Raw genomic sequence first — 11915 nt, forward strand, 5'->3', positions numbered from 1 at the left:
GAATTGACCAGATAAGGTTCTGAAGGCAGTGGCCAGGATTCAGGCAGTCATTGAGAGATGGGGAAATTCGTGGTTCACTGGCCGAGGCATCGTACACAATACGCAGCTAAGTTGTCTCAACTGTGTCCTTCTTCACTTCTTTGTGTGGTATGTAGAACTTCTTTCCAATCACCTTTTGTGGTGCCTTTTCAATCACTCCGTTCTCAAGCTGTTGTAGAATGATGTCGTCATAGTCTTGGTACCGATTGCTTGTCTTAAGCCTTTTCACCAAGTTTTCCAAACGTCGACGATATAAAAGTTTTGCCGTAAAAGATGAAAGATTTGTAGTTGGTAAAATAGTTTTACTGCAAGAAGAAACTTTGCCGTGACACTTGTGGGCCACCGTAACTATATCATACAGCTCTACTTTTGCATTGTGTGATGTGAGAAGGATATCGATCTGTTAGTTTTTAATGTCACATGGTTTAATGTTAGATGATTGATTAATTGAACCGAGGCATAAGAGCTCTCGGCGCCAGTGTCTATCAACGCGCGGCATGTGATCCCATTTACCTTCACCTCAACAACAGGAATTATGCTCTCGGCGCTGTCATAATCCGTCATTAACTTCTTATCGCCGGATGCCATGTTATCAGCTTTGCATTCCGCTTGCTCGCAAATGGAAGAGTAATGACGTTGACGTCACAGTGATTGCACGCATTCTTACTTGGACATTCCAACGCACGATGTTCTACGGTAGTTTTCTTCACGTTCAGAATTGTTTGTTACAGGATTTCTTCTTACCCACTGATTTACAGCATCAGTTAATTTTATAAAATCCAAAGATTCCCATAGAGTCACGGTAAATTGGTAATTCTAAAATTTCTTTCACAAAACGTTTGTCTATTTCAGATTCTTTGCCATATTTATCGTTTAGAATGACCTTTGCTCGATTATAGCCCTCGGGGGTGAAAGGGAGGGACTCGGCTCGTTGCCTAACATTTGGTTCTAGCAGATAAGTGAACTTTGTTATGGGCGTTAAGGAGCTTTTATCGATTGCTTCGGAAAATTTTCCCCAGAATTTTGGCCAGTCAGTGAAGGAAACACCGAATTTTGCTATAACTAATTTTGGCAATTTAGCACTCGTTGAAGAAAAGGTTCTACATTCCTTAACTTCCGTTCTGGGTTTAGATACTGTAGTAAGTTCAGCTTGCATTTTTAGTCTTGTTTCATGCAGCAATTTTTTGAGTTTTAACTCTTCTTCGTGTAAAACAAGCTTTTCTGCTCGTGTTGCTTCTGTGAGAAATTTTTCGAATTGTTGAATAGCCGCGTCAGCATCATCAAATTTAATGTCAAGCACACAGGGGTGGCGCCAGGAGTTCCCCGACGGAGGGGCTAAGGTCCCGGACGGGGGGCTGAATACTAGGCTGATGTGACAATACGCTTTCCATACAAATCTTTTTTACAGACAAAATTTTCAAAAATTGTTATCAATCCTCGCTTTGACTAAATGGTGGTAACATATAGTTTACTTTGGAAATAATAATTTACATTTAACTGAAAAATTAACTCTACGTATTTGACTAGTTGTAAGAGCCGCAACTAGAACGTTAATTTGGGGGATGGGTTGTTTTTATATGTATTCTGTTGTGCCCAAATGATTCTTTTAAAAGAAAGTTAATTTTAAAAGAAGTCAGTCTGACACAACTGAATGTATGAACATCCCCACCAGTCACCGTTGTACTAACAGCCCTGCTAGTCATGCATGCAATCCAGGGATATACATATGATTAACGATCACAAAGCTATACAGTAAGTAAAAAGAATGCCCTGGGTTTTCTAGTTATGTTGGATAGTAATAATCCAATGATAATTACCTCCATCAAAGCTTTATAAACATAATCAAGATCTTCTTTAACTTATACAAAGCTGTAATCAAAGTAAGACGAGGATCCATTAGTTATTACATATACTATTATTTTTTTCTTGTTTAACTTAAATCTTATATTTTGCCACTTTATCTTAATGTTAACCTGTTAAACTTTTTTGCTGGTGAGCAGTTGTTTGTGACTGCATGTATATAATGAATCAGTGATGTACTATAAGAAATAATTTATAAACTTAAGAAGCAATAATAATGCACAAGAAAGATATAACTTCGGTGAATCATTCGATATCTTTGTTTCATGTTCAAAGAACAATTCTACACTTGGAAAACCTAGTGTTGAACTTGTTCACTTCGGTAACCAAATCCAGTTTGCTCCACCGACCACAATGAATTTTAAACATCATTAGCTCTCCAGACACTTGATGGTGATTTATCAAAGACAACAGCCGCAATACATGTAAAACTGGCAAAATCTGAGGCTCATTGCTGATTTGAAACTCAAACAGCAGAGCTTTTTTGTATTTTTTACAAAATAACTGCCTTTCAAAATTCGAAAGTCAAGTTGCCAAAAAACAACCGACAGAAAAACTAATAGCGAGCAAGCGTCGTTGGAATTGCATATGCAAATATATCTCATGTGGCATTTGCATCTGTTCTCTAATGAAAATTCAGAAATATGTATTTCAGAGTAACTTTATTATTTGATGTCGGGTAGCTGGCGTAAGTGAAGATTATTGCCGATGCTGAGTGCCCAATAAATTTAAGCGATCGGCAATAATCGGCATTGGAAATTACATTTTTTGTTATCCATTCGCCGGCAAATCGTCAAATTTTCCCCGACGGGGATGGCTTGGATTTCCCGAAATTTTGAATTTAAATTTATTTTCCATCATTACCATTTTAAATTTGTTTTACAGCTTTGACATTGAGGACAAACGACCATGCTTCACGCGAAGAATTAAAAGAACACATTAACAGTCTTTTAAATAAAATAACTAAGGTAATAAAATTCAAAAATGAAGCTTGCAAAAAAGTATTGCGAGAGACGCTTAACAAGTTTTCACATTTCATGAAAAAAATTTTGCAGATTAAAAGAAGTGTAGATGAAGTTGAAGATAAACTGAAAGAAATAAACGAAAAAGTTGATGAACTTGAAGATAAACAAAAAGAAATAAACGAAAAAGTTGATGAACTTGAAGATAAACAAAAAGAAATAAACGAAAAAGTTGATGAACTTGAAGATAAACAAAAAGAAATAAACGAAAAAGTTGATGAACTTGAAGATAAACAAAAAGAAATAAACGAAAAAGTTGATGAACTTGAAGATAAACAAAAAGAAACAAACGAAAAAGTTGATGAACTTCAAAATAAACAAAAAGAAACAAACGAAAAAGTTGATGAAAATGAAAAAAAACAAAACGAACCAAACGACATATTTCAGCATTATTTACACTTAACGATTGAACAGCTACAACTAATGATAAAACTTAAAAGTTTCGCTGCAACAAACCAGCCTCTAAATGAACAAAATGACATACAATACAAATTAATTCAAGAACTATTGAAGCAACTTCAAGGATCGACTGCAATAAACCAGCTTCACCCAAGAACAAAACATGGTATGAAGCTTTGTCTAAATACAATAAATAAAATGTTGTTAAAGTTTTTTTAGTGCAGATAAATTTTAGCTAAATGCATTGCATTATTATAATTATTATATGATCGAGTCCCTTCCAAGAAAATACAAAAACATGGGGTGTGATAAAATAGCGGAAGTAGAAAAACAAAGGTGATATACATCTTATGGAGATGATGTAATATCTTATAGAGATCAGTGATTGCCAAGTAGTGGTAGGTAAAAATGTAGTCAGACAGCACAGAATGATTTGTGGTGGGTGGGATAGCTATAGTTATATAGTTATAGTTATAGTTATAGTTATAGTTATAGTTATAGTTATAGTTATATAACTATAGTTATAGTTATAGTTATAGTTATATAGTTATAGTTATAGTTATAGTTATAGTTATAGTTATAGTTATATAACTATAGTTATAGTTATAGTTATAGTTATAGTTATAGTTATAGTTATATAACTATAGTTATAGTTATAGTTATATACTTATATAGTTATATGGTTATAGTTATAGTTATAGTTATAGTTAAAGTTATAGTTATAGTTATATAGTTATATAGTTATAGTTATATAGTTATATAGTTATATAGTTATAGTTATATAGTTATATAGTTATATAGTTATATAGTTATAGTTATATAGTTATATAGTTATAGATATAGTTATAGTTATAGTTATATAGTTATATAGTTATATAGTTATAGTTATAGTTATAGAGTTATAGTTATAGTTATAATGGTGACGAAGATGTACATGACAAAGGTAGTACTGACAATAAAATGGTGGAGTTTGAAAAAGGAAGAGAGCTGTAGGCTGCTAATTCAGCAGAGTTGAGACAGACACTAGAAGGTCAAGATAAGCTTTTCATTGAGAGAAAAGTAGATAAGGAGACTTAATGATGGAATAAAGAACTGCCTGCTTGTAATACTTTGCAACACTTTGCGCTTTAAGACAAGAGATGACTTGTCAATTTTGAATGTGATCTATACCCGTCAATGGGTTTTCACGGTTTGAATGCATGGTACAAACGAATATAAAAGAATCCTTAATGTTTCTCGCAAAATCGTTTATTAGGCGATTAATTTTATCAAGAAAAATATTTTAAAACCAAAAATCCTCAAAAGTGAGAAAATCCCATAGTTATAATATAGCTACAAATTCAACTCGAGATGTCGGGATAGTTAAATTTGCGAAATTGGAAACTTTTTAAGGCTGATTACGAACATGCGCAGTACGTAGTTTATGTACAATCTTAGCGAGGTGACATTTACCTTGCCGTGCATTGTAAGAACATAAGTCATTCTTACACGTTATAAGGAACTCTAGGTCGAGTTTGGCTTTTCCAAGCTAGAGTTCAAGACGCGGGATTTTCCCATTAGTCATTCTTCTGTATTTGATTGTTTTTATGTCATTTTCAGAATCGCAGTTACAAGAGTGGAAATACTTGGGTGAATCAACAAAACATAAAAACCTTTTGTTAAAATTGTGTGTTCACAAAGACGAGATTAAACTTTTGGGCGATGTACGTGTAATTTTCTCAAATGAGTTCTGCATCGGCGAAGGAAGTAACGGCACTCGTGTTTATCTTGGACTGAGAAAGGATGGTTACGGTAAGGCAGTGAAACGAATAATTCGGGATAACTCGATCACGTATGCACATCAAGAAAAGAAAATTTTAAATCAATCCAACGTAAAGAAGTCAAAATATATCGTAAATTATTCCTACTTTCCAGAGGATACAGGAACGGACTTTGTTTACTTAATATTAGACTTATGCGAGGAATCATTGCAGAGTTTTGTCAAGTTTACTGAATCAGATGATCTTCAAAAAGTTCTCCCTAAGATTCTCAGAGAAATTTTACAAGGATTAGCTGATCTTCATAGCGGCGAAAGTCCTATACTTCATAGGGATTTGAAGCCTTCCAATATTCTCCGTGACTCAAACAGCAATTTTATGTTAGCTGATTTTGGCATTAGTCGAATATTGGAGCCTGGCGCCAAAACATTTACAAGCCTTGCTAACGTGGGAACTGAGTACTGGATTGCTCCAGAATCATATAATGAAGACGAAGAGTCAGTTGATAAAGCACGCTACAAAAAAGAATCTGATGTATATGTAGGTGTAGAAATGATACCATTTTGAAATTATATATAAATTCACTTTTGTGACATATTGTTCTCTATCATTTTAGAATGCGGGAATGGTGGCTTATTATGTTGCAACAAAAGGGAGACATCCTTTTGGAACTAGAGGGTTTAGATTGCGCAATATGCTGATTGGAAACCCTGTTGGCTTGGACGAAATCAAAGATGAAGCACTGAAAGATCTTCTGTCGTGGATGTTAAAGCGACAACCAGAAGATAGGCCATCAGCCTACAAGGCATTAAAACACCCATTTCTTATGTCAGACGACGAGAAATTTGACTTATTATGTAAAGTTGGAAACCTAGAGCCGATTGACGGAAACGATCCCAACTCAAATGCCGTTCAACAATTGAATAGCGATTCCTCAGTTTGGAAAAGTCAAATGGATGATGATGTGTATAATTATTTTACAACGAACGTTACGAATGGAAAGATTCTTCATTATGGATCTTCTTGGACAAAATGCTTAAGACTTATTCGATATGTTGGCCAACATTGGTACAATCTTACATGGTCAAGACCACAACCAGAACCATTTTATAAGATTGGCGATCACAAGAACTATTTTCTCAAAACATTCCCCAATCTCCCTGTTCGGGTGCACGCAGCTGTCAGGTCAGATGATGAATTGAAAAACAATCCAGAACTCAAGAACATTTTCAACTTTAATCCTTCATAGATGTAAAGTGAAAAACCTTTTTACAACCAACTTGGATAATACGTAACCCCATTAACTGATATAACGTAATTAATTAATTTCACCTAAAATGACAGTGAGATTTTACAATCCAAAGTAAAGGATGAAAAATCACGTGGTCAGTACTGATGTACAAAATTGTTAACTTGCTCAAATATTCTTACTTTCGTGAATAAAGGAAAATGTGAAATCTTAAATTTAATAAATTTGAAGGTCAAAGGCTGTATCGTTATGATGTGAAAAGATTGGTTGGACTTTCTTTTCTTAACGAAAAACCGATATGAATAAAATCTTGTTTTCAAACTATTTTTCAATGTGGAATCAAAACATAGATCGTTTTGAAAGGCAGAGTATCCAAGAAAAATTTATTAAATGATTTCTTAAGCATATATCTTTCGAAAGTTTAACAAACATTATAACTGAGGTTGTTCATATAGCCAGCTTAATGACTGAGAGAGCATACTCATAAAATTAAAGTTTTTCTGCTGGTTAAAATGCGCAAATGTTAGCGGATGTTGAATTGTATAGATTATTAGATATGTGTCCCCCGTTGAAAAGATATCTTCCCTAACTGTTGATGACTACCGTCAAGGACGACACCTGTCGTTGATACTTTTTTCTTTTATTTTTTTGCGCTTTTTAATTTCAGAAAACTATAGCAAAATAAGAACTAGCTTTCATTCACTTTTTAAGAATTTATGGTAATGCGTAGAAAATTGTTTTTAGATGATTGTTGAGAGTTGAGAACAAGTTTATTATTTGTGGTTCTATTTCAGAAAAGCATAATGAAAAAAGTACCTTTTACACTTTTTAACAATTTATAGCAATGTTTAGAAAATCGTTTTGAGACAATTATTGATGATATTGATGTTAATGAGTCATTTCGTTCGGAGAACCCTTGGACATTAAGTCAAAAAATAATCTTATTCAAATCAAATATCACCCACTACGACTTAACCCACCCGTCGTATTGAAAAAAGTCATCTTAACGACAATCTTTAACATCAAATTAATCAGTGAACATTGCTATAAATGTAATCATTTACTTGTTGATATAATTCTAGATATTTGTAGTATAAATAAACAATACTATAAGAACCATGTTTATATGAAAGGTGAGACAGAACTTGACGGAGTCTTTGTCACTTACCAAACAACAGTTGGGATCCTACCAAAGACGAAATGTTTTTCGACACGTAAATCATTCTTTATTTCAGACAAAAAAATATGAAAACCTGATATTACATGAGACTTGTCTTCAAACAGAAAATTATCAAATATTGCTACCCTACCCCTACAAAAATAAATAAAACGTTTCGTTTAAACAAGCCTCGGGTTTCGTCTCTCCATTAATAAACAGACCTTAATTTAGAAATTGTAGATGTCAGTTAAGATAAAAATGTTGTTGTAAGTAAAAGTAATCCAAACATTAACTGGTCATAAATTACATTATTTTTATGATGTTTGCATAAAGTTCATCTAAATGACTGGAACTTTTATAGCAACAAGTGTTTAGCCATGTAATAATCTTTTAGCATTTTGTAGACAATTTATTTAGTGGATTAAGAAGGATATTAAATAAAGTATCAACCTCAAATCTACTGGAAATAATGTTTTCTTTTTATTTTGTATTTATCAAATAAATATATTTTCAACATAAGCACCTCAAGATTTGCAATGTTCCTAGAAATTGCTTTAGTAGTAAAAATTGCTACTTAAAGTGCATAACATGAATAATATTGCAAGTCATCGTACATTTTTAGTTCGACAATATTTAGGTCCAGTGGCGGATCTATGGATGGTCAGGATACATTACAATCTATTTCCATTTTAAAATACTCTGGAGCGAATCCTATTGGGATTATTTTAGTCTTAAATATTCTTTATAAACTTTTAATGTTGTTAAAAAAGTCTTTTGAATTTAAAATGAGCTTCTATCATTTATTTTGAACTACCCTCGATGCAACACGGTCTAGGTCTTAATCAATTTAATCTTTCCTAAACCTAGTTCCATGCTTCCAAAGTATCACTATGCATTTATCAGGGACCGAGGGGGACTGTGCAGTTATATCCCCTCCCCAAATAATTTTGCTTCCATTTTGAATTTTGTAGCCACATCCCCTACTAGCAAACAACTTTCTAGAATTCAGTGGTCAATAACCATACCACCTCCATTAAAGAATATGCTCCGCAGTCGCTCTTTATTCGTTATATTATTTGTATTTTATATAATTTGACGTTAAAATTCTATTTTAAGAGCAACAAGTTTTTAAACCCTTGTCTTCAATGTATTTTTACCCTGAAGAATTAAGCGATCAAACTAAACTATAAACGAGCTAAAACAGCCATGAGCCTTAAAGTTTCGGCTTAGCTGGAATCTTCTCCAATTTTTCATACAAAAGATCAATTTCATCATTAAATCTTTTCGCTAACGTAAATCGTTTGGATTTAAGTGTTGCAGTAAGTAATCCATTATCTGGAGTGAATAATTGCGAATGAAGATGAATTCCTTTGACCTGAAATAATGACAGAAATAAGATGAGGTGAAATAAAACTACAGAAGAAAATTATCGAGTAAAAACCTGTTCAAACGACGCCAACTTTGCTTCCTTTCCTCTGGAGATGATGTCATTCAGAATCATGTCATTGACAGCCTGAAGTTTGAAGTAATAGAAAGTACAAGCGTTTGAATGCAATGAAAAACATGTGGAATTTCTATGTTAATGTAGTACCGTATCCTGACATAATTCCTCAAAACATTTGTTTATGTTATTGTCTTTAGCCCATTTTGTAAGAATTTCTTCATCAGGAACAATAATTCCAACAAGAAATGACTAAATATTGGAAAGATTACATTATGCTAGATTGCAAACAAGAAATCATTAATTTATTCTTATTTTTATCAAAAAAAATCAAAGCCAAATATTTTTAGCGAATAAATATTCCAAATAAATGCCAGAATATTTTCATCAATTTTTAATGAAAAAACACGTTTCCTGACGGGCAAATCAAGCGCAATGTTTTATTTCAAATCTCAACCCATAAAAAAGTTAGTGAATTGAGACGAATTTTTATCTCAGCAGTAAGCAAAAGATATCGTAATTTTAAAATTACAAATCCAAATCTCAAAAATTAAGAATCAAATCAAAATTTCAAGCAAAAGTTCACAGCCATGCTCAACAACTCGCCCCAGTACCTTAAGACTAGAACCGTGTACAAAAGCTTGAGCGACGAAAGGACATTTGATGTAAACATTTTCAATTTTATCAGGAGAAATATATTCGCCCTAAAAGACACAATCACAAATAAGATAAATAAAAAAACAACAAAATATATTATGGTTGCTATCATTTAGGTTTTATAAACCTGCGACAGCTTGAAAATACATTTTTTTCGACCAATTATTTTAAGCGTTCCATTCTATAAAACAAAAACAGAAACATTATGAGCACCTCACCACATACTTAATCATTAAGTAAAAGATAATGTACACTATATTTACATGAAAGTACGATAATACAAAAAAATTGTTCATGATGACAAAATATTTTTCCTATCGTTTCCTTCTTAGAGAAATAAAATTAATATTAATATATGATAATAATTATAATAAATTTCTTGCAAAGGAACTTGCTTCGTATTTGGTGTAAAAATTCTTGAAGTCAAATGTCTGTTTTTTAGTTATCATCTTCCTGAATTCGCTTACAGATAATGTCTTAGCAAAAATTAACAACCAGTTAACGTCATTTTTCCCACATTAATTTCGATAACAACAAAAAAACATTATTTTACATCCTTTGCTACTATGTAACCTCAACTGACCTGTTTCCATTCTCCTACATCACCTGTATGCAACCAACCATCATCATCTAACATTTCAGATGTTTTGTCAGGATTTTTAAGATATCCCTTGAAGACATTTGGACCATAGACACATATCTTAAAAACAAAAATCATTCTTTCAATGCACAATCGTAACATAACATTAGCAAAGTAGAAAATAAAAAACAAGATTCGTTACTTCGCCTTGATTGTTTGAAGTAAAATAGTTCATTTCTGGTACATCAACAAGTTTCACATAGTTACAGGCACTAGGTGATCCAACGTGACCTATAGGTACATACATGGATAAAATATAGTCACCTGTTGGTATAGACATGGATAAGATAGGGTCACTTATAAGTACACAGATGGATAAAATATGTTGAAAAATTCCTAGTGAGTTATTCACTCTATATTGTGTAAAATACTTAGGAAAACATTGTACCATTATTAATTAGAAATGATTACAAAAACCTGGGCATGACTATAATAATAGCGCTATCAACTGCGGGGCCTGGTACCTACGTAGATAATATGAATGGGGTTTATAGGTAATTGCGACAGTCTAACAATAGAGATGAACATTAAGTGTTCGCTTTTTAGCTCATTTTCTACGATATTATAGTTCATTGTACATAAATAAAAGATGACAAAACACTTTAAATCAACTATTCAGACCCAGGCCCTAGACAACCTTACTTAGGTCTTAATGTCTTAATATTGACTTTCTCAACGTTTACAATATTACATTTTAAATGAAGTACCGCAGAAGTGTTCATACGGAAATACGTAATACCTGGTGAAAGATCTAGTTTATTTGTCAGAGAAACAAGTGCTGTAGACTCAGTTTGACCATAACCTTCAAAAATCTTAATACAAAGAGAAATAAAATGTAAAGAGGGAACACAGTTGAAACGTGATGTCATAAATATATACGAACCAAACATCCAAGAACGACTCTTAAAAACTCTAAAACTTTACCATCAATAGGAGCAGCACCTGTGAGAATGACATTTAAATTTCCACCTAAAATTGCCTGTAAAGAAGAAAGTTCTCAGTTAGTTTCAATACCAGTCCCCCGAAAGAATGACAGCGAGTTCCAGGTGCAGCGAAATGTAATTTACAATTCATTGGCCAGGTGAGAGTAAAACAATTAGCGGGAAATATAAGGAAAATCACTGATCTCAATATATTTGAAACATGATAAAAGCTTTTTTAATGAAAGGAATGAAGTGCTTTACGAGTATAAAAATGTTGACGTAATGGGGCCTCATCGGTGACGTAACGGGCTCTTACCTGTGACGAAGCAAGCCTCCACCAGTTAAGTAAACGGCCCTCACTGATGACGTTTCATCATCCATGGTTTAAGGGGAAATGCATCATCAGCAGTGAATAAATATGGGCAAACTTCTGTTGGCTTATGTGGAAGGGGATCTGCAAATGGTAACTTTAAACTGCCATCTTCAATGGCTCTTCCAAATTTAGACTCACCAAAAACACCTCCATCACTATTTCTGCCTGAGCTGTCAATTTCCACCAGAGTGAACAAGTACCTAGCATCACAAACTGCCAACAGAACAATGCTATGTGTTCCTACATGGAAATATAAAATTGTTAAAAAATCATACTTGCTTAATCACAATATTCCCAAACATGCAGTTTTACTTGACTTGTCCAACATGTAAGCAGTAAATTTACAATGTATATCGTTATCTAAGAACTCTTATTTAACTTTATAGATAAAAAATG

The 11915-nt window shown here is 33.0% G+C and overlaps 2 protein-coding genes across 4 annotated transcripts in view; one reads left to right on the forward strand and one right to left on the reverse strand.

The window, feature by feature from the left end:
- Positions 1 to 7941, forward strand: part of LOC124447738 (DNA repair protein RecN-like) — a 63799-nt gene extending 55858 nt beyond the window's left edge. For all 3 annotated transcript variants that reach the window (XM_046998736.1, XM_046998737.1, XM_046998735.1), the window contains exons 4-7: positions 2785 to 2867; positions 2955 to 3486; positions 4920 to 5617; positions 5694 to 7941. In XM_046998736.1, coding sequence (XP_046854692.1) covers positions 2785 to 2867; positions 2955 to 3486; positions 4920 to 5617; positions 5694 to 6326 — 1946 coding nt within the window. In that variant the 3' untranslated portion in view covers positions 6327 to 7941. The remainder of the gene's footprint in view (positions 1 to 2784; positions 2868 to 2954; positions 3487 to 4919; positions 5618 to 5693) is intronic.
- Positions 7942 to 8518: 577 nt separating this feature from the next.
- Positions 8519 to 11527, reverse strand: LOC124449296 (long-chain-fatty-acid--CoA ligase 1-like). The gene is made up of 10 exons (XM_047000231.1): positions 11507 to 11527; positions 11107 to 11202; positions 10963 to 11035; positions 10366 to 10454; positions 10167 to 10283; positions 9711 to 9764; positions 9541 to 9630; positions 9077 to 9178; positions 8927 to 8998; positions 8519 to 8860 (listed from the first exon to the last, which is right to left on the reverse strand). The coding sequence occupies exons 1-10, from the start codon at positions 11525 to 11527 to the stop codon at positions 8699 to 8701; spliced, it is 876 nt and encodes a 291-aa protein (XP_046856187.1). The 3' UTR covers positions 8519 to 8698.
- Positions 11528 to 11915: the final 388 nt, after the last annotated feature.

The sequence above is a fragment of the Xenia sp. Carnegie-2017 genome, unplaced genomic scaffold (assembly GCF_021976095.1).
Source record: "Xenia sp. Carnegie-2017 unplaced genomic scaffold, XeniaSp_v1 HiC_scaffold_23, whole genome shotgun sequence".
Taxonomy (NCBI): Eukaryota; Metazoa; Cnidaria; class Anthozoa; order Malacalcyonacea; family Xeniidae; genus Xenia; species Xenia sp. Carnegie-2017.